This window comes from Necator americanus, chromosome X (assembly GCF_031761385.1).
Source record: "Necator americanus strain Aroian chromosome X, whole genome shotgun sequence".
Classification (NCBI taxonomy): domain Eukaryota; kingdom Metazoa; phylum Nematoda; class Chromadorea; order Rhabditida; family Ancylostomatidae; genus Necator; species Necator americanus.
The window spans coordinates 18,438,783-18,461,281 of NC_087376.1; the positions used below are offsets into that span (position 1 = coordinate 18,438,783).

A 22,499-nucleotide genomic window follows, 5' to 3' on the forward strand; every position below is an offset into this window, starting at 1 on the left:
CGATTCTTCGCACGAGGAGGGATCTATTTCTCATGTCGCGGGCGGTAGTCACGCACCCACACGAGTTCTTCCTTCTTATTAGCTGATTCTATCAACAGCGTCAACGACGTCCTCAACTGGCGCCCCAGGAACACCTCCGCTGGAGAAAGATGTCCTGGCGTTGACGCACATGGTGTTCTTCGATAGCACTGCAAAAATTCTGCAAGTTTCTCCGACGTCCCTCCCTCCTTAATCTTCTGAAGGGTATCCACAAAGCGTTCTACTTGACTGTGTATGGAACGGCGGCGAGCGAACGTGCTCAATTCCCTGCATGTCGCAGAATCCCTGGATCTTCTTCGTTGCAAACTGCGTACCGTTGTCTGACACGATCACCCTGGGGTTTCCGAATCGTGCGAACAGCATTCCGAGTTCTCTCAACGTTGCAGTGGTTGACGACGACGACATTTCAGGGACTTGTGGCCAGTTCGAATACGCGTCAACTACTACAAGGTACATCCTACCATTCAGTAGTCCCGCATAGCCGATTTGAATTCTGTCTCACGGTTTCTTCTCAGTGGTCCAAGAATTGAGAACTGTCTTCTTTTGTATCTCCGCAGCTTCTTGACAGTCGCGGCAGTGGCGTACAGCTTCTTCGATGTCCCTGTTGATGTTCGTCCAGTACACATATCCTTGGGCGAGCATCTTCATTCTTGTCATTCCTGGATGTCCTTCATGCAGTTGCTTCAAAACTGCTTCTTGAAGTGAGGCTGGCACGACCATTCTGTGGTCAAAATACAGGCATCCGTTCTGCACTGACAGTGCGTGGCTCAGAGCCTTCCAGCTGTTGATTTGTTCTTTAGGCTTGCTTGGCCATGTTCCTGTCTGCAGCATCCATATGACCTGCGATACCTTTTCATCCTTCCTAGACTCTTCTTCAGCAGCACTCTGAACAGCAAGAATGTCCTGTTTAATTTTGGCCATCACAATATCTTCTGTATGAACCCGTCTTGAAGAATCAGGCGTGACAAGACGTAAGCTTGTCCAAACTCTGTCGTCTTCTGATATTCGATATCAAATTCATATCCGAGAAGTATCAACTTCCAACGTTGCAGTCGATTCGCCGTGTATACGGGCACCATTTTCTTATGATCCGCTTATGATCCGTGAGGAACTTGAATCGACGTCCATATATGTAACGGTGGAACTTTCGAATAGCGAATATCAAGGCGACTCCCTCTTTCTCGATCTGACCGTAGTTCCTTTCTGCAGCGGTGAGACTTCGGCTTGCATGCCATATTGCCTTCTCGGTCCCATCCGGCATCCTGTGCAGAATCACTGCTCCAATTCCAAGGTCTGATGCATCGGCCGCTACAATAATATCCAGACTAGGATCAAAATGCGTCAGGAGCAGGCCTGAAGCAAGCACTTCCTTGGCGCGATTGAAGGCTGCTTCACATTCCTCATTCCATTTGAACGGAACGTTCTTCTTCAACAAAGCAGCCAGTGGTGCGCGTAAATGGCGCATCTCCGCGACAAACGATCCATAGTAGTTGATCATACCAAGGAACGAGCGAACCTCTGCCACGTTCTTCGGTACTGGCATCTGGCGGATGACCTCAATCATCTCTGTGTCAAGATGGCGTCCGTCCTTATCTATGATGCATCGTTAACGGATCTGAAGCATCAAAAAGTTACACTTTTCCAATCGGAAGCCGTATTCGTGAATCCTTCCGAATAGCGCCTCCAAGTTATGCTCCTGTTGTGTGCTTCCCGTGACTATCACGTCATCCAGATAGGCAGCAACACCTTCCAGTTCACATATCATTGAATCCATAATCCTCTGTGCGTATTAATCGTCAGCATTTCCTTCGATTCTTCTTCAACTTCCACCTGCAGATATGCTTCTGTGAAGTCGATTTGCGTGAAAAGCTGTCTTCCATTCAGCTTCGTAAACACGTCCTCCGCAGTGGGCAATGGGTGCTGATGCAACTGCAGCGCATCGTTCAATCCTGTCGAGAAGTCTCCGCACAAGCGGATTTGCCCACTTTTCTTCTTGACTACAACGATAGGAGTGGCCCACTCTGAATGCTCTACTGAGATACGAACTGTAGCGTCTTCAGTGCTGTGTAGTCCAGCTCTTCAGTCGAGCGTCTTCGTCCATCCGCTTGATAATGTTAGCGCAGTCGCGGAATGGTACATAACTGGCCGTCAGCGGCGGGCAGTTTATCCTGAGACACCCGTCGTCCTCGTCCAGCTTCATGAGGATCAAATCGCGCTTCTTGCTATCCAGCAAGACCGAATCCCTGATGACCGGTCCGTACCTCTTGTATCAATAAGCGAAAGTGTGACCCACCTCTTCGTCGGACACGAACATTTGCACATCTTTACTCAGCTGGTCGTATTGATCCTTGCTGACGTCCTGGACGGTAGTTCTCTGCATGGGTGCCAAGGTGGTGAGCAGCGTTTTCATTTCTTCATGTTGAATCCGCATTTGTTCAACCATTGCTACAGGAAAGTTCTCGAGTTGCGACTCCGAAGCCTTACCTTCGGTTCCTCGTGGCATCTTGAGGAGTTCCGATGGACTCGTTTGCGCTGCTTCTGCCTCTTCTTTGTTCTGAATCCTTGGCCGGCTTCTGCTGCCTCTTTTTTCTTCTGAATCCTTGGTCGGCTTTTGCTGGGTCTTCTTTCCTCTGGATCTTTGATAGAGCTTCTGCTTGGTCTTCTTTCTTCTGGATCCTTGATCGCCACTTGTTGTGTCCTTGCTTGAGTTGTGACTTATTGGAATTTAATTTAATGGTTTATTGGACCGCGTACTTACTCAATAACTAAGCCAAAATCAGGGAACTGTGCCAAACATTGTACGTACGTACATTGAGCTGGCGAATAAGAACATCTCAACACATGGAAATAACATACAATGGCAATAACACATTATACACAACTACATGAACTAACATAGTTAATATCCCAACGGGTCCAACAATACCCGAGTGAGACTAAAGTACATGCCTATCACGTTGAAAGATGTGTTCGAACAGGATCTTGCATTGTCAATAGGCGCCACACTATGAAATCAAACAGAACGGTTCAGAAACTGAGAAAGTAGAGGAAGTATCAAAGATATTCTAGTTGTATATCGATTTGCGCAGACAAACCATGTAGGTGCTAATTACCCCTTCCTGCATGCAGTTGATCAGAATAAACTAACCTACATCTCGGTCAATCAATGAAGTAATTAAGTGTTCAGGGTAGACCACAGATCCATCCAGTTCGAGATCTGGATAATCTTAGGAGGAAATCGTCGAAAGAGTCAACATCACAGTGAGAAGTTTACAAAACCCGACTACAGCAGCAATCAAATGACGGTTTCTGCCTCCAAAAACGCAGTTTTCGCAATACCGAATAGATATGTTGTGTCAGTAGAATGTAACAACAAAGCTCAGGCACAGACCCAAATCTCCGGCTGCATGAATCGTATAAGATGTAACTGTGAGCATGCTTATCGCTGTCTGGAAGAATCATTGAGTCAACTAAGGAGCTCCTCAGCGTTAGCAGTAGGAATACCTTCCTATGAAGTCACAAAAGAAGGTGACAATGTAGTAGCTATAACTGAGTGGGACGACATGAAGCACGTACGCAGTTGCGTACGCGACTTCTCTTGAAGCGGTTTGGTGGAGCGTAGCAGCTGGAACCACCCATCGCCACAGTTTGCGGCGATTCCACCTCGGCTAACTGTTACCTCCAGCGCGCCGTTTCGAGCGCGTACGCAAATGCACCGCAACTACACTTGTGATTCATGTCGTTTTGATCCGACTATAGATTCCAAACTACCGGTGAACACATCACACATAGTGAGTGAGAAAAATCCTGAGATCCAGCCAATTGTTTCACCGATTACTACAACTGTGAACATGTATCTAGGCCAGTCACAAACTGTCACTCACAGCTGGACACCACAAATACAGTTGTTTGCAAAACATTGGAGTTTATTAATCTTTGTGAGCCTATAGAAGCTAGTGAGACAAATTTGCTAGCTTTCGATCAAGCCAACGTCGGAGAAAAATGCACGAGTGACTGTTCTGAAAACACAGACATCAAAGGCGAACTAAGCTCTCACATTAAACTCAGTATGCTTGTCATTGAAGTAACTGTTCGCTATGTTTCTATCGAAACTCGATTGTTTTTAGACTGAAGCAAACATGACTGATCGCTGCAAACTAGTGGTTGCAGCATTAACTGTGATTCTCACAGCGCCAACCTATGTAGCGGAACCAGTCGTAGTACTATACATAGCAAAATGTGTGGCTTATCCTTTCATGCTATTGCTCACAGCAAGTCGAATCCTTTGTTGCTCAAAGGAGCTGATCAGGCGTCAACCGATCTCTCCGTCAGCTGACGATCACCCACGGGTCACAAAATTCAATTGGCTTACAAATCAAACGGTTGCCGCTGTTGTCATCAATCCTCTGGTCTTCTCGAGTCGCCTGTTTGTGGCCCACTAACCAAGAACGATCAAGAGCGGCTACTCGAGAGCCCGGAGCTAATTATAATTTTTATTATGCACTCACAAGCACTTTAGCGCACCTTCAAAGGGAGTGGAAGATACATCCAGGCGGCTGGATGAGGGTGGGTCTGAGGTGCGCAGGTCCCTTACCTAACATGCATAAATAGTGGTGGATAACGTTAAAAAATTCATCAGATTATGTCATCTTCTGCCAACATGAGGTCTCTCGGCCCGGCCACCAGGGGAATACAACCGCCCACTAAGATCCCGCATAGGAACTAGAGATCCACCTGCAAGGTCAGTCAAGAATCATCATCAAAGACAACTTCAATCAGTGCCCCCACTAACCAACGCTGCTCGGAGTTGGTGGCATGATAATTTGGATATCATGCCACCAAACCCGAGTACAAGAAAATCTAGAAAGCTACGAAGGGTCAAATAGTGACTAAATATGTTTTTTGATTATGCCAGCACTTGATCTCGTCGCGACGCAGTGTCAACAAAGCAATGATGGTGACTGATCGTTACCTCACTACCACTCAAGCTTTATACGAGAGCAGCTCTGTTTTTACAACTTTCAGCTTGGTACTCATAACGTCGTCTTCTTAGATAGCGTATTGCTCTCAATACATAAAACACCTTGAACAGTGTGCAAAAATGACGCTATTGAGTGCCAATCGTCGAAGAAGAAAAATAAAAGAAACGAATGGATATAGAAAATATACCATACCTGTAGTTGTATAGCCTGTTGCGTAACTAGACTTTAATAGTACTGTTAGAGGCTAAAATGTGAATCAATATTGAATGCTACAGAAAGATAAGAAAGCTAATTGTTGTGTTCACTCAAAAACTGCATCTCCGAACGTTTCCTCGTAGAAGTAATTGGTTTCAAAAGCACACATAAGGAGTGATGTTATGAGGATGTCTGCTTTTGGGGATCTCAGTAATCTGACTCCTTTTAAGAAACCTATGGAAAGAGATACTGAAGGAGGATGGCTGGCATGTGATGGAACAGAAGCCGAAGCATGTCACTGTGAGCACGGAGAGATCGATTGTGATATGATAAGTTATTAATGTAGTGTTTGCTTACAAGCGTAGGTTGTCGACCGAAATGTCACTTATGCATGTTGCAATGCATTGATTTTAGGTCGGCCTTGAATTTTTGATAATCCTCTCTCCTTGACAAATTCGTTGAAATTTAACGGAATCGAAGAGAAAGTTGAAGAGATTGATTTCAAGGTTGTTCTTCTGTACTTAAAGTTCTAATCACCTTGATCACCTTGACTCCCGTTGATCTTCGAACTGGTCGAGCGGGCGCCAGTAAGTCTTCCATTTGTTCCGATCGCATGCCAGAGTAGCCCAGTGGTTCCTCCTTTCGCGTGAGACACGAAGAGCATCATAATTTTTTTCGAAGGAATTCGTGAAGAAATCTGACCATCGGGTCGGCGGTCTTCCTGTAGTGCGCTTAATATCGCGGGGAACCCAGTCGCTCACGGCTCTGGTCCAACGGCTGTCGTTAAAGCGCATCACGTGTCCGGCCCACCTTATTTTACTTTCCGTGGCAAACGCGGCAGCGTTCTTCTAATCTTCTATCACCGACTTAAGAAAGAACTTCGAATCCCGTCCCTCTCTTGCGTGAAACGGGATACTCCTAGCATCACTCTCTCAACTGCGCGTTCAATGACGTTTAACGCGTTTTCTTCCTACTTGCGAAATGTCCAGGTTTTCGAAGCATAGGTCAAAGCAGGAAGTACGGTGATGTTGAAGAGGTGTGCACGGAGTCGGGTGTTGTTGGTCTTCTTCACTACATTCTCGATGCTCTTGTACGCTCCCCAAGCCGCTCTTCTTCTGCCCAGCTCGGGGGTCAGGTCGTTCATCATGTTCAATTCCCGACCCAGATAAACGTAGCTGGTGCATTCGGATATGTTCGTTCCGTTGAGCGTGAATGGGGCATCCGAGATCCATCCATTCCGCATGAACATCGTCTTTTGTAGATTCAGCTGAAGACCGATGCATCCACATGTTTCGTCGAATTCGGCCAGCATTCGTTTCGCTTGGCTGATGCTAGATGTTATCAAAACGATGCCATCAGCAAAGTGCAAATGGTGTAGCTGCCGACCATTCTCCACCTTCACTCCCATGTCGTCCCATTCCAACTTTCGCATTGCGTTCTCGAGGGTGGCTGTGAATATTTGGGGTGAAATTGTATCACTCTGTCGGACCCCCCTCTTCACGTCAATGATGATGTTCTTTTAGAATGGCGAATGGTCGTGAAGTTATTGTACAACTCTCGAGGTACCTTTATGTACTGAGTAGGGACGCCTTGGTTGTCCAAGGCTTCCACGACCGCTTCCGTCTCAACTGAGTCGAAGGCCTTCTTCAAGTCGATGAAGGTGAGACAGAGCGGCATTTTGTACTCTCGTGATACTTCGATGAGTTTCGAAACAGTGTGAATGTGGTCAATCGTGCTGAATCCTTTTCGAAACGCTGCTTGCTCGCATGGCTGTCCTTCATCCAAGACTTTTTCAATCCTATTAAGGATCACTCTTGTAAAGAGCTTGTACATGACGAACAATAAGCAGATTGGACGATAGTTGCCGATGTCATGTGGATCTCCCTTTTTATACAACAACACGGTCTTGCTGGTCTTCCACTGTTTAGGAACCTTGCATTCCGACAGAGAACGTGTAAAGATCCTCGCCAGGGTGTTGAACAGTGCTGGCGGAAGGTTCTTCAGGTGTTCTGGTCTTATTCTGTCGGCACCGGGTGCCGTACGATTTCTTACCGACATAATAGCATGTCGTATTTCGGACGGGAGAACCTCTGGAATAACATGTCCGACTTTCCTCAGATAGTGAAGAGGTAAGTGGACATGGCTGTCGTAGAGATCAGAGTAGAAGTCGTAGATGATTTTCCCTATCCCCCTTCTCGATGCAGTGGTTGTTCCCTTTGGGTTCCGGAGAGCGGTCATCCTCGTATTGCGACTGTCGAATTCTCGACGGGCATAGCGGATGCTTTTTCCCACCTCTGCTGCTTCAGCCAGTACTTCTGCTCTTCTCTCTTTATGGTCTTCCTTTATCGCCTCTCTGCAAAGCCTTGCGAGCTCGGACGTGAGTTTTTGGTTCTCTGCGGCTCGTGCTGCTCCACGCTGGCGTATCAGCTCAAGAGTTTCAAGAGACAGGCGTCTCTTGGTGGTTTTAAAACTTTCAGCCTTTTTCGCGCAGTCGTGAAGGTGTTCAACGAGCCGGTCATATTCCCCGTCGATGTTGTCCATTGCGGAATTTTCCCAAAAGCCGGCTAGCGTAGCGAAGAGATCCCAGTTGATGATAGTCCTGGGATTTCTCTCTCTGAACTTGGCGGCTTTCTCTGCTCTCCTTGTGAAGGGAAATCTTCCTCGGAGGAGGCGACGGTCCGATCTCGTATAGAACTTTGGCACAACAGCGACGTCCGCCAGGCAGAACCTTTTACTAACAATGATGTGGTCTATTTCATTACGGTATCCTCCACCGGTTGGCTCTCACGTCCAGCGTAGAGAGCAGGGCTTCTGGAATTAAGAGCTCCCATGGATGGTCTTAATTGTCATGATGAACTCGGAGAGCCTCTCCCTCTGGTAGTTCCATTGTAGGCCGTGGATCCCGATGTGAAGTTCCTCCGGCGTTCTTCGTGGGCCAACTTTGGCGTTGAAATCGCCAATTATGACCTTGTAGAAGGCATGATCTTCTCGGTAGAACTTCTCCAGGTCCATATAGAAAGCTTCGACCTCCTATTCTTCGTAGCTTGATGTTGGAGCGTAAGCGACGAAGATAGTCAAAGCTGGTGTTGGACCACATCTTCTCATCCGCAGACGTCCGATTTGGGTCGTAAGTTGTTCGAAAGAGTCGATGTTCTTTGCCATATTCGTGTTGACGAGGACGCCAACCCCACCAACACCTCTGCTGTCGCATGTCCCTAAGAACAATTCTTCTCCAGTCTCATATGCGGCGTTGAGAGGGTGACGTCGTCTCGGTCAGTCCGATGACGTCGTACTTGATCTTCTTGACTTGCATCATCAGATCTTCGATGACCGCTTCCGATGCAAGCGTACGTGTGTTATAAGCACAGATCGTCATCCTAGTCCTTTTCCGTTTCGGTAGCCTATATGACTCCTGCAACCCCGTCCTTCCTGGCGCTACCGCACCAGGCTTTCCTCCGGAATCAGGAGACTCTTTTCTATTACTGTGACATGCAAAAAGATTTTAAAACCCATGGGCAGGTTGCAAGCCTCCAGTTCCATGAGTTTTCGGTAGAACTTCCGTTCTCCCGGAGTGGGCATGTGGAGCTTATCTGTTGGAGACGACTCCAAACCGCCTCCCTTGCACCTCCCAGTCACTTGATTGCAGGCTTTTGGCCGGATCGACGTGCGGGATACAAGGATGTCATAAGTCAGTCCTAGCTCAGCACAAACAGAGAGTCCATCCCCTGAATCCACCTGCGTCTCTGGGCATTCACAAGGTCGCTTTTGGTCCGCGATTAGCCCCCTATCCGCCACCCGGGGATGCGCCACGCAGCCTCGCGACTAACCGGCTGTGATCCCTCTAGTGAGGGAGATCCGTGGGAAGTTCTAATATCACCCGAAAAGACTATCTATTTCCACAGAGAAGTCAACAAAAAAAGAAGTCAATAGGAAAAGAAGAAAAAAAAGGAAAGAGAGAAAGGAAAAAAAGCGATCACATCAAGAAGTTTCATCAAATTCTATGAGCTGACCTTTGTTGTCTTTTTTTCATTGGCTAATTACACATTTTATTTCAAACTTCATACCATTTTATACACAATAGCTGCAAGGAGTCTTTGGAGTTCGAACTGGATTCACATTTGTTTGCTTGAGAGTGTCTGCTTTTGGTTGGGTTTCGCCATGAATTATTACGGTCCTTTATTATGTTTTGTAACTAAAGCAATAAGATTCTGAAATTTTTCCACATTTAAAATTTTTCAAAAGGAAATTTCATACAAGTAAAACAAATAACAGTGCCGTAGAAACAGAAAAGAAACAACGTAGAAGTCAGATTTTCTATTAAAATAAAGTTTTCTATAACATGTATCCACATCACAACACTATCCCTTGTAGGTGGTTTTCAAAGAAAATTCACTACTAGCCACAGCGAATTTGGACATCTTCAACAAATCTTTTTCTGTTATGAAAGCGACGTTCAGAGGGAACTCTATAACTGTCTTAAAAAAGGTAGCGCTAGCTTACTTTACGTCAGCATGAGTTCGGTTACGCTGATCGCCTTCACATTCCAGGGAAAGATCCTTCCAGGACACGAAAAAAGCATACGTGAGCTCGACTTCTCCAAGAATAGAATCTCTCATATTGAAAGTGGAACGTTCTCAGGATTCAAAAATCTCAACAAGCTTTATCTGAGCTTCAACAGACTGAATCAAATTAAAAGGTATGTTGTTTTAAGTCCATGTAAGCACAGACCTCAGTTGTCACAGTTGCTTGCTCGATTTGAAGAACAAAACATCTCCCCCAGATGACTAGCAGTCTCTTCGACTCAGTACCTTCTGACTTGGATGCGGGCAATTGCCATTCCTGATACATACATGCTTCGATACTTTTCTTCAATACTGATTTAAATGGCCTGCCTTTCCTGATCAAGCAGGCTGCACATCGTTTCCATTCGTCGTACTCAAGAGAGTTGGTAAATCTTACCAGTGTTAATGTTGACATTCAGATGCTTGAGTCTTGCTTAGTTAATCTTTCACCTGTTTTGCTCGTCTGCGAAGATTTCAATCTATTCTGTTAGTGGTCTCCTTTAAGGGGGTTTTGCATTTCCTGAAATCCAGTTTAATGTACCTTCAGTCATTTGGTCGACCAACGCGCATAGTATAGCTTTTGTGCTATCGAAAGTGTTTTCAAAATTGATTCTCCATGATCTTCAGTGGAATCCAGAGTGGTTCATATAACTGAAATCCCGAGAACATTCGTCTGCATTTCTTGAGATAGAGTTTCATCCTGTCTAGACGATGTGCGTCGGATTGGTCACTGTAAAAGTTTGTATCGAATACACAGTCAGTCTCAGAGATTCACTATTCTCGCGAACAAGAAAGATTCGAGATGTTCCCCCTTGAGACCAAACAATAGGTCAAGCCATATAAGGTTAAACTTAAAAGGTGTGCTTCTTTCATGGTCTTAATTTGACTTCTACTTTTTCAGGATTTTAGGGTGGTGAACTAATGAAAGAGGATATTCGGGGTTGGCTCGGAATCTGGAGAAAGGAAATAATTCGAGTAGAATATTCTCTTCGTCTTTTCTTTGTTATGACAAAGAGGTAGGAAGCCAAATTAGTCCAAGAGGTGGCAGAGAAAAGTGAAAGGGACAATCTATCTGTTGAGATTTCAACGAGAACTCTCGATCACTCCTCGCCTACACTTCTTAATTCTCAAGGACCTTCGTTTTTCAAAAAAAAAAAACTGACTTTAAAAATGAAATCCACTTAAAGGCATCACTCCACGAATCTGAGGTGATGCGGATTTCAGGTGGAGTATTCGTATATGGGATAGTAGATTATGGGGAGGGGAGTGATTCCGTCCATTTCTTCCTAATTGCTGTAAAAACGGCCCGGAAGATACGGCTTCGGGCGTTCTGGCGCACCATTTTGTACAAGAGGTTTGACTGGAGCGCCTTGTGCAGCGCCGCATCTTCCGGGCCGTTTTTTACGGCAGTTAAAGGCATCACCCCACGAATCTGAGGTGGTGCAGATTTCAGGTGGAGTATTCGTATACAGGATGGGAGACTACAGATCGGGGGGTGATTCTGCCCATTTCTTCGTAATTGCCGTAAAAAACGGCCCGGAAGATACGGGTTCATTCGTTTTGGCGCACCATTTTGTACAAGAGGTTTGACTAGAGCGCGCCAGTCTTGTGCGACGCCGCATCTTCCAGGCCGTTTTTTTTTAGCAAGAAACGGCCGGCAATTAGCAAGAAATGGACGGAATCACCTCCCTCTCCGTAGTCTCCCATCCCGTATACGAATACTCCACCTGAAATCTGCACCACCTCAGATTCGTGGGGTGATGCCTTTAAGAAGAAATTGACGGAATCACCCTCCTCTCCATAATCTACTATCCCTTATAAGAATACTCCACCTGAAATCTGCACCACCTCAGATTCGTGGGGAGATGCCTTTAACGATGTATGTTCGGCACGGGCTCATAGAACTTCGAGAAACGGGTCGTAATCGCTTTAGGACACTTCCCGATGTTTTAGTCATATAAGTGTAGGAAATCTTCAAAAATGAAGAACGTGAACAAGAAGGAACATAAAATAAATTACTTGGTTGATGCAAAATGTTGAATAGACGCTTTGGAATGTGCCAACAAGTTCGTCATCAATCCAGAGTTGTGAAACATCTTTCAAAGCATATGAGAGCTTTCTCCGGGACAACGCCCGACAACATGTCGCAAAGATCGTGCAGCAGGAAGTCGAGGAATTCGGTTGAGGAGAAAACTCAGTCCAAACCTCGCAACTTTTGACTACAACTTGTTCCTGTAGATACAGATTCTTGAGGGACAAAAAGTTTCGGAACGTCGGCAGAGTCCGACATTGGGTGGCCAACTTCTGCGACTCACAGCCACCTGAGTTCTTGGAAACGGGTATCCATCCTTTGCATAGAAGATGCTGAAGTCTTCGGGAATGAGCTGCTTAGCTGTGGCTTTTACAATAAATTTTCCCGTAAAATTAACCCGTAGGGCTTGGTTTGCAGATTCCGAAACCACCGTTGCTCCGCTCAACTTCCTCTAATGGTCGTTACAAATAGCAGGAAGACGACGTTCTTTCCTACGAGGTAAACTGGAAGCCACCACCCCTGTGCACGTCCACGAGCAATCCTTCAAAGATAAATGATATGCCCTCAGCAGCCTATTCAGGCAAAACCAGCGAATAAGCTGCTGGGTATACGCACATAATCCACAGACCGAAGCATTCGGATTCCCTGTGGTTTCAGTACTACGTCAATTTCGTGATGTGTTTGATTTCACCATTGGTCATTTAGAACTGGAAATGATCCCGAACAAATGTTTTGCAAACATTTCTTATTAGTTTAATCAGTTGTAATATTAATGTCATCTGATAATAAAACCTTCAGGGATCACTTCTTAGGATTGGAGGAACTACACCAGCTTTTCCTTGAAAGTAACAAAATCAAAAATCTTGCGGATGGCGTTTTTGAACACCTAACCAATCTCAGGAAACTGGTCTTAGACGGAAACAAAATTAAATTCAGGTAAAAAGTTCCTTTCTCAATCTTTTAGGATAGATATAAGAACCCCGTTAGTATTCTGTTTAGCAACCGCGACTTCCATTTAGGATGGGCATGTTCATTGGATTAGATTCGCTAGAGGAACTGAGCTTAGACAACTGTGGCATTGAATATCTGGACGAGAACGTGTTTGAGCTATTGCCGTTAGTACATGCAACCTACAAATCTTCCAAATTCTTTCCACTTTTTTGTTTCATGTGTAGTTATGAAGTTAAAGCTGAATGGATTGCAGTCAGCTGAAGAAACTTTCTCTAAGAGGGAATCCATTCACAGAAGTGCCTTTAGCCATCAAATCTCTCTTCGTTTTGGAAGATTTGGATATTAGCAACACGAACCTAGCCGAGTTGCACGAACAATCATTGAAGGTAATAACTTCTCCATCCAACATGATACAAAACGTAATACGACACAAAACTGAGGGTACCATCTAAAGAACCCAGTTATAGGCCGATCATGTGTTAAAGCAACTCTACATATCCGACATGCCTTTTCTTTACGCCATCCAAGACTGCGCCTTCTGTGGGCTCCAAAAGCTTGAGGTGTTTCATTTTATTTCATGAATAGCTGGATTAGGAGCAACTACGCTGATATATTAGTAAAGATGCGGAGATACTGGAAAAAATTAGTGGACATATCAAGCATCAAGTACGAACAGTTTGAGATAGAGGAAATCTAGGAATAAAACTCCACACGAGCTGGGGCCTAATGGGTGGAATTTTACAATGTCATCGATGTTTTTAATGTGCTTATAAAACAAACATAAACATATGTCTGCGCAATTTTAGAGAACAATCGGCGCTGAACTTCGCCAATCGGCTGAGCACAATGCGCCTTTGATTGGACAAGGCGGTGTGAGTGTGGAGTTTGTCAAGCGAACAGACAGTGTTAGTTCTAACACACGCATTGCGGTAACCACGGCTGAACAAATCCAGCGCTGATTGTACTTCTCAAAGTAAATATAAAGAAAATAAGTTTTTAGTAGCATCAAATTTTGATGACCAGAAACGTTTCACAAAAAGAAGAAAGAATGACATTTCTCATAAGTACAAGACTGTAACTAAAAAGATGCTGCCACAGCACTGAAGCAAAATTTACTTGTTTGGGAACTGAAGCCGTCGACCGCGTAGTACCTACATATACCTTTAGCTATCAGCGTGCTATGTCGCAGAAACTCATCACGATTCCATCATAGCGAAAAATGAAAACACTTATGAGGGAGGAAAGGGACATGTGCTAATGAAAGTTTTGTCTCAAATTTTTGCTTTGTAGACGACGTCGTTCTTTTTTCGGAAAGCACTAGTGAGACAGTGCTCAAGAAAAAGAACGAAAGAAGGAACTGGGTAAGATTGCGAATGAACAGAAAAAAAATTCACAAAAAACGTATATCGCGAGGACGAGAAAATACTGCTTGAAGTCTCCCAAATAATGAACGCTTCCACTTTTCTACGAACACTGGTGAAGGAATTGAGGAAAGAACCAAGTGAAAAGATTGAAGCAAGTTTGGCAGGTCAGCGAAAGTCACCTTCCAGGAAAACTGCTGATAAGCTGACCAACCACAACAGATGGTGATCAGAGGGAGTAAGATCAGCGGCCGTATTCATGAACGTTCCCGAGAAGATCCGCTAACTGAACTAATTTCCCGAGTAGAAATGGGTATCCGTGAAATAGTCAGGACTTTTTGCGGCTTTTCGGCGAGAGAGTAGAAAGGTAATCGTTCACTCGAACACATTCACATTGAATCACACAATTTCACAGTGCTTAATGCTTAGGTTAACAACAGATCCGTACAAATTTAGCCTTGATTAAGTGTTTTTTGAGTCACTAACTGAAAATTTACTTATACTTGTCTTTGGTAAACTAAGGATAGGTTTCTGACATCTCGAGCACTTTGACTTCTGTGCGTCTCTCCCTTGTGAAGTCAGGTCCAAAATTTTTTTTGAACGACTTTCCCTTTCTTACAGTTAGCCATCATTTTCGACTTTACTGCGACGCATCACGGGGAAAAACCTTGCTTCCACCTTCTGCCACTGTTATTTTACAAAGTACAATGGAAAGAACTCGTGAATATGTTGATGTCCGACTTGAGAAGTTGGAAAGACTGAGAGCTGTTAGAGTACTTCCAGCATAATATTAATTAATTTCACGCTTTCACGCTCTTCCAGTAATCAAGTCGGTCCATTGCGAGATTCCTCACTTTATCATTTCGGTAAATTTCGATATGATACACAGCTAGATTTTCCGATGAGTACAGTAGACCGAAACAAGTGCTAGACGCTGTTTATTTCTAATTAATACAAAATTCATGCATGTACAGTTGATCTGCAGAATACCAATATGGAACGAGACTCCATAATATCAATTTGGGTTTTATCACAGCTGGATCTATCTACCTCATACAGCATTGGCGTTTAGTTACAGCGTGCTTCGAGGTGTTTTATTGAGGTTTTGTGGTTATTTTCCAATGGATTGCTTGCTTTTTCGATACCCGTTGATAGCTTAACTGGTTCGTATGGTTCCTCGAGCATTTGCAACTTCCTATTATTGCACGATAGCTTTTCTTAAATGAGAATAGTTGCTGATGTGCATATTTGGTTCCCTCAGATTTTAAGGAAGATAACAAGAGCGTACTTTCTTTTTGTAAGCAATTTTTCTGAAAAAAAAAAGAAGCATATTCCTGTTTCCTAGTCTCTACTGTGAGTGACGTGTTCACGCAACCGAAATATCGAAATAACGACAAATTCTGTCATATCTCACCACGGCAACATACCTTTCTGTTAAAGGCATCACCCCACGAATCTAGAGTGGTATGGGTTTCAGGTGGGTTATGCCTATACGGGGTTGTAGATTGTGGGGAAGGTGGTGAATCCGTCTATGATTTTCTGTGTCGTATCGATTTTGTTAAGCTGTACACGAGGTTGTTGAATAAATTTAAAATTCGACTACCTTTTGAGTAGATCACGAAGCGACAATGCACAACCACTAAATGCTATGACCCTTCCTGGCAGAAGTGAACACGATACTGTTTGTAACGAGGATGTGCTATCAAATGTTTCTTGAGCGACCGTGTTAGGAGGATTTAGACTTTCCGAAAATGCGCAGTCGGTTTTGGAATTGGGTCCTAGTTTCTCTCCATCGCAGCCCATTTCAACTGTAGTTTTGCGCAAGATCACTTGTGCGCTACATGAAGTTCAAAATGGGCTTTGCAGAAAAGCCACTTTTGACAACAGGAAAAGAGACCAAAGATCTGTGCCTTTCAAACAACAAGACACTAGCTCAACTGTAGATGCGAAATTCCGGCTCTTTGCAAACGATGTATATAAAGCAGTAGCTCGATTTTGTGAGAACAGAACTAAGTCTAACATTTCTCTTGCAAAAGCAAGGTATCAAGGGCGTGAGTGATAAACGTGATGAGTTTGCGGTCATTCCACAACAGCTGGATATTGCAGTAACAGAAAGACACTTGCAAGATACCTCACTATATCGTTTATCTTCCATTAGTGAGTTCGTGAAGAAATCCCGTTTTTTAAACGACCAATGTGTTAGGATAGCAAAATCCGCTGAGTTTCCTCCTTCGTCCATTGCTCCCCTTAAGATTGACCCGCCGATCTGTCCAGTGCTCTGTCTCCTTATCAAGACGCACAAACTCCAGTCCAGCAGCTTCCACTGATCCTGCTACATTCAAAGTAAGACCTATAATTAGTAGTGTAGGAGATCCTACGGAGAGGATAGGGTGGTTCCCAAACACAACATTTGTGCAATTATTGAGCCATATACCTGCCCATTTAAAAAATACCCGTATGTTTCTAGACCATCTACACGCAGCACACCTGATAAGAGACTGTGTTATGGAGTCTTTCGACGTCGAAGCACTGTATATGAATGTATCTAATGACTCTGCGATACAGGCTATGTTCGAACTGCTGACAGAAAACATAAGAACCATCAATTTACACGGATTCTCAATCTCCCAATTGATGGTTCTTCTCAAGGCTTGCCTCGACTGCAATATCTTCAGATGGCCCGGAATTTACTTTGCACAACTTACAACCTCACAACTCTCGATACATTGATCATTGCTTTCTCATTTGCGCCACTCAAGCGGAGATGGACAAATGTTTTAACTTGTTGAACCGACAGTCCGAACACTTGGAACTTACTAGGGAGAAACCACAGGGCAATTCGCTTCCTTTTTTGAACATCCAGGTTGGCATCTCAAACGGTACGTACCAAAGGAAATGGTATCGTAAGCCCAGTAGTAAAAACATCTTGGTTCATTTTCTGCTCATCCATCTCATATGAAGAAAGCTGTAATTAACAACATGTTCCGCACAGCAAGAACCGTTTGCAGTTGGCCTGAGGAGAGAGAGGAATCGTTAACTTGGGCTCACAAAATTGCTGTTTCTAATGGTTATGAAATCCAAACATCTGAAACGAGACGATACTGAAGTGAACGAGCACGGCAATTGGAAAATCCCACCACAGATAAGATACCTCTCTGCTTTCCTTATATCTCCGATGAAATGAGCACTTCCATTAGGCGGTGTTTCAGGAGAGCAGACTTAGATAGCTCCATTTTGGTCGTTGCAATACCACCGAACAATTTGAAGCGTCAGTTAGTTCGGAATTGTTTGTACGATACCATCTGTACAACACCGAATTCTATTACTATTTGTCCCACAGGTAGACAAGGAGACTGATCCGGGATAATCTATCTGATTTTGCACAAACTGTGGCGACGAGTATGTCGGTGAAACGGCGTAACCGCTGTATGTTCGCATCAAAGAGCACGTGAACGGCAAGAAGAGGTCAAGAAGTGTCTTCTATGGACACCTTTAGGTGCCCATAGAAGACAAAAACACGACGGAGCCAATTTTGAAATTAGGGTCCGAATCTTAGCGCACGAATCTAAAACGTTGGCTCGCTCGCTCCAAAATGCCTCCAGCGAAAATCGCTGGAGGCATTTTGGATCTAAGCCAAAAACTCCAAAATAAACCGCAAGGGCGAACATCTGTCGATGACGCGGGAACTGGCACCATATCTCGGATAGTTCTTCTGATTTCAATGAGACATTTGAACCATTCGCTCTCATGATCGGTCAGTCAGCGGTCCATGCTAGGCGTCTCAGATCCAAGGTGAGCATCTAGTGTAGTCGTTAAGTTGGTGATAGAAAAAGTAGCCGTGGAGTTTATCAGTTTAGTTGTGGAGAGGTTGGTCGTTCAAATTGTAGATTGAATCGCCCATTTCAGGCTCTGAAGAAGGCGATATTGCCGAAACGAATAATTTTATTTAACATCCTCGTGTACAGCTTATCAAAATTGATACGACATTCAACTATGCCGAGGTCATTGAAAGTCAAACTTTTCAACATGATTTTCTAATTGCCGTAAAAAAAACGGTCAGGAAGATGCAGCGCGTGCACAAGGCTGGCGCGCTCCAGTAGAACTCGTAGTGAAAATGGCGTCCCGCAACCTCCAAGCCGCATCTTCTGGGCCGTTTTGTACGGCGATTAGGAAGAAATGAGCGGGATCCCACCCGTTTCTGCAATCTTCGATCCCGTATAGTCTTTGACCATCGGTAATCCATATCACATCAGATTCGTGAGGTGATGCCTTCAAGTGAACGAGTTCTCCGCGCAAAAATGTGGTGTTCGTGTATCAAGCGAGTACTTTTGCGGTGTTCCCGTCGTGGTAGCAGGATGTTATCGTTCGTCTGAGCAAGTGTGCACATCAAACTTTCTGCCTGCCAAATTTTTGCAATCTCTGCACTCTTTCAAGGAGTTCCTGCGTCTAGCATAACCTTAGAGCTCGTAATTAGTTTCAAGTAGTTTTTTTTTTGAGATCTCAGGCTTGCTTTCTTGCGAAAGAAAGCAAGCCTGAGATTCTTGCCTTTCTTCTTGTCAAAAGTATCTTTGAAGTGAAATGAAATTGTGGAGTACGAGTGTTCAGCATTTTCATTACGGGCATTTTAAGGTATTCAATCATGATATTCACCTCACAGTAGAATAATAAGTTATATTTCAGTTGTTATACAGACCCTGGAATTCGTAGATTTAATGCAGAAATTCGAGAAACGTCATTTTCTCCCATACATGTAGCACTTAGATTTTGATACTTTAGTTCGTTTGAACCGTAGGGGAATTCTTTAAAGTGTGATTTTTTGCAGATGCGCAGTCTGCGTAGCAACACATACAGGAAAATAAATGAATTCATCCTCTCCGATAGCTTCGTTGCCTCAAATTCAAAGTCTCTTATAGTTATAAACACGCTGGTCCTGAACTACGTCGAGCATGACAGAGCACATTGTCATCAAGGTCTTAATTAAGTATCATTGAAAGGAACAAGTTCTACTAGAATAATTAAATGAAAAAGCCCAGGTGCAGGGAAACTTCAGCTGTGGGTGTTATACTATTTATTCGCTAACGCTAACGAAGATGCTTTGGTAATTCCTCATAAACAAGCATTAGACAATAGTTGCTTCTTGAGAGGTAGCTGTTGTCTAACTTGGCCACATCTTTTGATGTGGTACTTGATCACAACAACCATGACATTGGTTTGTAAGGAAAGAAACGCGACGAGTTTTGAAGTTGGCAGCAAGGCGTCGCAAATTATTCATCATTGCTACTTACTCGGCTTTCGCTTCCGGCCCTTCATATGTCTTGCTCTGCTCAGGCATACCCAGCTTCCAGCAATTAATGAATACAAATTTTCTCGTCATAGATAAGAGGACCATTAGCGAGATGTAGTTGCATCGGGTGGAAACCATGCTCCTCTATGGTCCCGCTCGATTATAAATACGAGCACAGAGCTTCCACCACAGTACGAGTATCCATCATTTCTTAATTCATTGAAGCAGCACAGCAAACGCTTAGATCAGTATGGGTTTCATTGGAGCTGTCCTTGCGTCACTCCTTCGCACGGTACGCAGATGTAGGTATTGGCTCAATGGGTCGTGGATGTAAGTCACCGTCGCTCACACTGAATTGCTGGACTTTCACAAATAGAAGAAAATGGCTCGAACTTGCTTTATTGCTTCACTTGCTCATTTTGGAACACAAGGTGCTTCTTAGAACTAATGTGCACTCTCTACTTATTGGGCTAGAAATTTTCTAGCACATAGTAGCACCAACAGGAATATTCATGGAAATTAGACAGGCCCAGGTTGAGCAAAATACAAATTTGAGCAAAATTTGTTTTGGTTAGCGTAAAGCCACCTTTCCTTTATTTGGTGCTTACGAAGAAGTAAGACATGAGAGCTCTTCTTTGTGAGAAAAACGTAACGTTGAATATATTCGGCTCTACATGTTCTTTTCAACGCTGATTACTTTGCTTTTTTGGGCTATGTGAACATTATTTTCTAATTAAAAGATTATCCTTTGTTCTTAGGAGTAGAGGATAAAGTGCACGGCGTTGATCATTCCCTATGAGAATTCGTCCACTCGTTTGAGTTTATTTCTAAATTGTTCGAGGCTTATGAACGCGCGTGCAGCCTATACAATGTGAAATGCACGGGCAAGGTAATGAGTCAATGCAGTGTTTTTATCCTCCCAGGCAGGTCTGGCATCAATTTAAGGACTACAAAAGGGATCGAAAGTTAAAGGTTGGCGCTATGAAGGTTTTAAACTATCGATCGTGTAATTTGTCGATTGTCAAATGGAAGTAAGAGCCAAGATTGTTAGTTATAACCGACGGCTTGAGTAGGGCAATAAGGGCCAGTCTGGTTAAGTGTGGTCTGGAAGATCAAGTGAGAGTTGTGGAAATACCTCCCACAAATCTCAAGAAACAGTTAACCCGAAACAGAATGTACGATCGCATCTCCCCTTCTTCAAACTGAATAATATGCTCATTCCTTAAGGCAGACGACTGCATTGTCTCTAGCGTAGTCTATCTAATTTCGTGCAAAACAAACAATACATTGGCAAAACAGGGTGGTGTCTTTGTGTTCGTATTAAAAAAATATCTAGATGGGAGGAGAAACTTTCAAACGCAGCAACCCCTCTCGGAGCTCATCACAGAAAATGTCATGAAATTGCTCCTTTCTACATGCCTGCCACTATCTTATCGTACGAACCCGAAATTGTGGCTCCCAGAACTTGGGAAGAGTTTTAGATAAACGCTAAAGGTCTAAAAATGAGTAGAAAAGAAGAGTCCACAGTCGTGGCCAAGGACCTGGCTCCATATCAAGACCTTGGCGGATTTTCATCTACGGGTATCATCCTAATTAGTACTAGCAGAACGATTTTACCGTGCCAAGGTCTGCTAATATCACGACAACGCGGCTAATTAGGTGAGCACAAAGATTTGAACTCTTTCGGTTTTGGCTTGGATGTAGCATCTTATGGAGTGATGACTTGTTCTGATGAGGCATTAAAGAGGATATGTTGCAAATGATCTAACTTTTCAGGCTCTAACGAAGGCGACGACGTCGGAACGTTAACCGTAATAAGCTTTGTTAACAATCATGACTCTTGCTTCCATTTGACAATCGTGAAAAGTTGCAATCTTTAAGCCAAGGTTCAAGGAAGGTCGAACTTTAACGCTATCGATCGTGCAGTCACAACCGAACCTCTTTCTGACTTTGCTTCACCTACACCATTAATAGTATCGTCTTCGTATCTAACAACAGCATATGCATTGTGTTGTCACAAAACAGCCGTTTTACATCCTTCTTGTGCTTGCAGATAATTTCTGGATTACGAACAAAGTTTATGAACAAAGAGAATGGAACAGCGGTAACGGGCACAGATTCCATCCTGGTTTAATGTTGACTGCTTAAATTGTCGTTAACTAAACCTCGTTCCTACTACGAATTTTTTGCCGTTTGTTTCATTTTAAAACTGCATCAAATACACAACGGACCGCTTTAGAAAAACCATAAACAACTAGTTTTAGGTCGTTCATATGGACAACTGTTCACATCTACGTGAAATCCACCCCAATGCCTTCGGTTGGTCTACGCTCAATGAGAGAAAAGTCGGCACCCTCAAATATTTCTATGTCGAGCACTGTAAACTGCAGATGATTAGCGAGGACCTATTGCCATGGGATACAGTGAGACGATAGTTAACCTCTTCTTTTACCAGCTAAAGCCGGAAAACCGAATATTTTAAAGAAGTATCTTCTTTCTGACAAATATAGAAGATTTGTTCTTATTTTTGTTTATGTGTTACTCAAGTTATAATATTTCAGTTGGTATTCCATCAGGGCCGGAAAGATAAGCTTTCACGTGTTATTAATGGGTTGAGAAATAAGTCGTTAGGGTTTCTTCAATCTGAAAAAAGCACCTAGGAATAAAAGTATTTCTAAAATGTTATGTATTATTCGATAGAAATCTTCTCATTTCGCAAGAAAGTCCTACTCTAATCTTTTAATTTCATTGATTCTGGTTTATTCAGACCAGTCTGAACGTCCGGCTGTCGCCGGACTTCAAACATCTTGTCGCTAGCTTTGCTCGCCCTCACTGATCAGTAAAAATTTAAAGTAGTAGAACTCTATCTAAATTTGTTCTACAGAATTGAATTTTTCTTTTCGTAGCAACGTTTTTCTGTTCATTTTTAAAAAGAAATTCAAGCTTAGGTGAAGCATGGCTTATATGCTTTCCTTAACACATGGCTAAAAGCAGCCTGTCCTCTCAGGCGTTTCACATGCCTAGTCGCAACTCTTTTCAGTGGTTACAGGGTAGAACGCTTGCCTACCATGCGAACTGCGCTGATTCGGCCTT

General features: G+C 43.7%; 8 protein-coding genes across 10 annotated transcripts in view; 1 reads left to right on the forward strand and 7 right to left on the reverse strand.

Annotated features, from left to right (window-relative positions):
• Positions 1–23: 23 nt before the first annotated feature.
• On the reverse strand, positions 24–495 carry RB195_024016 (uncharacterized protein; the record flags this gene model as incomplete). Its single annotated transcript, XM_064211655.1, has 2 exons — positions 24–236; positions 295–495. 2 exons carry the CDS (start codon positions 493–495, stop codon positions 24–26), a joined length of 414 nt encoding a protein of 137 aa, XP_064067536.1.
• Positions 496–537: 42 nt separating this feature from the next.
• RB195_024017 (uncharacterized protein) lies at positions 538–960 on the reverse strand (the record flags this gene model as incomplete). Its single annotated transcript, XM_013444883.2, has 1 exon — positions 538–960. The coding sequence occupies one exon, from the start codon at positions 958–960 to the stop codon at positions 538–540; it is 423 nt and encodes a 140-aa protein (XP_013300337.2).
• A 112-nt stretch (positions 961–1,072) lies between these two features.
• On the reverse strand, positions 1,073–1,603 carry RB195_024018 (uncharacterized protein; the record flags this gene model as incomplete). The annotated part of the gene is made up of 1 exon (XM_064211656.1): positions 1,073–1,603. One exon carries the CDS (start codon positions 1,601–1,603, stop codon positions 1,073–1,075), a length of 531 nt encoding a protein of 176 aa, XP_064067537.1.
• Positions 1,604–1,800: 197 nt separating this feature from the next.
• On the reverse strand, positions 1,801–5,883 carry RB195_024019 (uncharacterized protein; the record flags this gene model as incomplete). 2 transcript variants are annotated; one of them, XM_064211658.1, is made up of 4 exons in its annotated part: positions 1,801–2,116; positions 2,217–2,302; positions 2,333–2,741; positions 2,850–2,872. In XM_064211658.1, the coding sequence occupies 4 exons, from the start codon at positions 2,870–2,872 to the stop codon at positions 1,801–1,803; spliced, it is 834 nt and encodes a 277-aa protein (XP_064067538.1). The 2 variants fall into 2 exon arrangements, with proteins under 2 accessions (XP_064067538.1, XP_064067539.1); XM_064211657.1 differs by lacking the exons at positions 1,801–2,116; positions 2,217–2,302 and adding exons at positions 3,188–3,256; positions 5,754–5,883 and having other exon boundaries at positions 2,309–2,741; positions 2,798–2,855.
• Positions 5,884–6,186: 303 nt separating this feature from the next.
• On the reverse strand, positions 6,187–6,648 carry RB195_024020 (uncharacterized protein; the record flags this gene model as incomplete). The annotated part of the gene is made up of 1 exon (XM_064211659.1): positions 6,187–6,648. The coding sequence occupies one exon, from the start codon at positions 6,646–6,648 to the stop codon at positions 6,187–6,189; it is 462 nt and encodes a 153-aa protein (XP_064067540.1).
• Positions 6,649–6,713: 65 nt separating this feature from the next.
• Positions 6,714–7,757, reverse strand: RB195_024021 (uncharacterized protein; the record flags this gene model as incomplete). Its single annotated transcript, XM_064211660.1, has 1 exon — positions 6,714–7,757. One exon carries the CDS (start codon positions 7,755–7,757, stop codon positions 6,714–6,716), a length of 1,044 nt encoding a protein of 347 aa, XP_064067541.1.
• Positions 7,758–8,055: 298 nt separating this feature from the next.
• Positions 8,056–8,427, reverse strand: RB195_024022 (uncharacterized protein; the record flags this gene model as incomplete). Its single annotated transcript, XM_064211661.1, has 1 exon — positions 8,056–8,427. One exon carries the CDS (start codon positions 8,425–8,427, stop codon positions 8,056–8,058), a length of 372 nt encoding a protein of 123 aa, XP_064067542.1.
• Positions 8,428–8,497: 70 nt separating this feature from the next.
• The window catches only part of RB195_024023 (uncharacterized protein), a gene marked incomplete at both ends in the record, with an annotated part of 34,373 nt that continues 20,371 nt past the window's right edge, over positions 8,498–22,499 (forward strand). The window contains 8 exons of one of the 2 annotated variants that reach the window (XM_064211662.1): positions 8,498–8,563; positions 9,588–9,701; positions 9,764–9,912; positions 12,609–12,746; positions 12,830–12,925; positions 13,015–13,147; positions 13,229–13,321; positions 21,671–21,829. In XM_064211662.1, the coding sequence (XP_064067543.1) occupies positions 8,498–8,563; positions 9,588–9,701; positions 9,764–9,912; positions 12,609–12,746; positions 12,830–12,925; positions 13,015–13,147; positions 13,229–13,321; positions 21,671–21,829 (948 nt within the window). Of the gene's footprint in view, positions 8,564–9,587; positions 9,702–9,763; positions 9,913–12,608; positions 12,747–12,829; positions 12,926–13,014; positions 13,148–13,228; positions 13,322–21,670; positions 21,842–22,499 lie in introns of those variants that run through there. The other variant, XM_013444882.2, reaches the window with a different exon arrangement.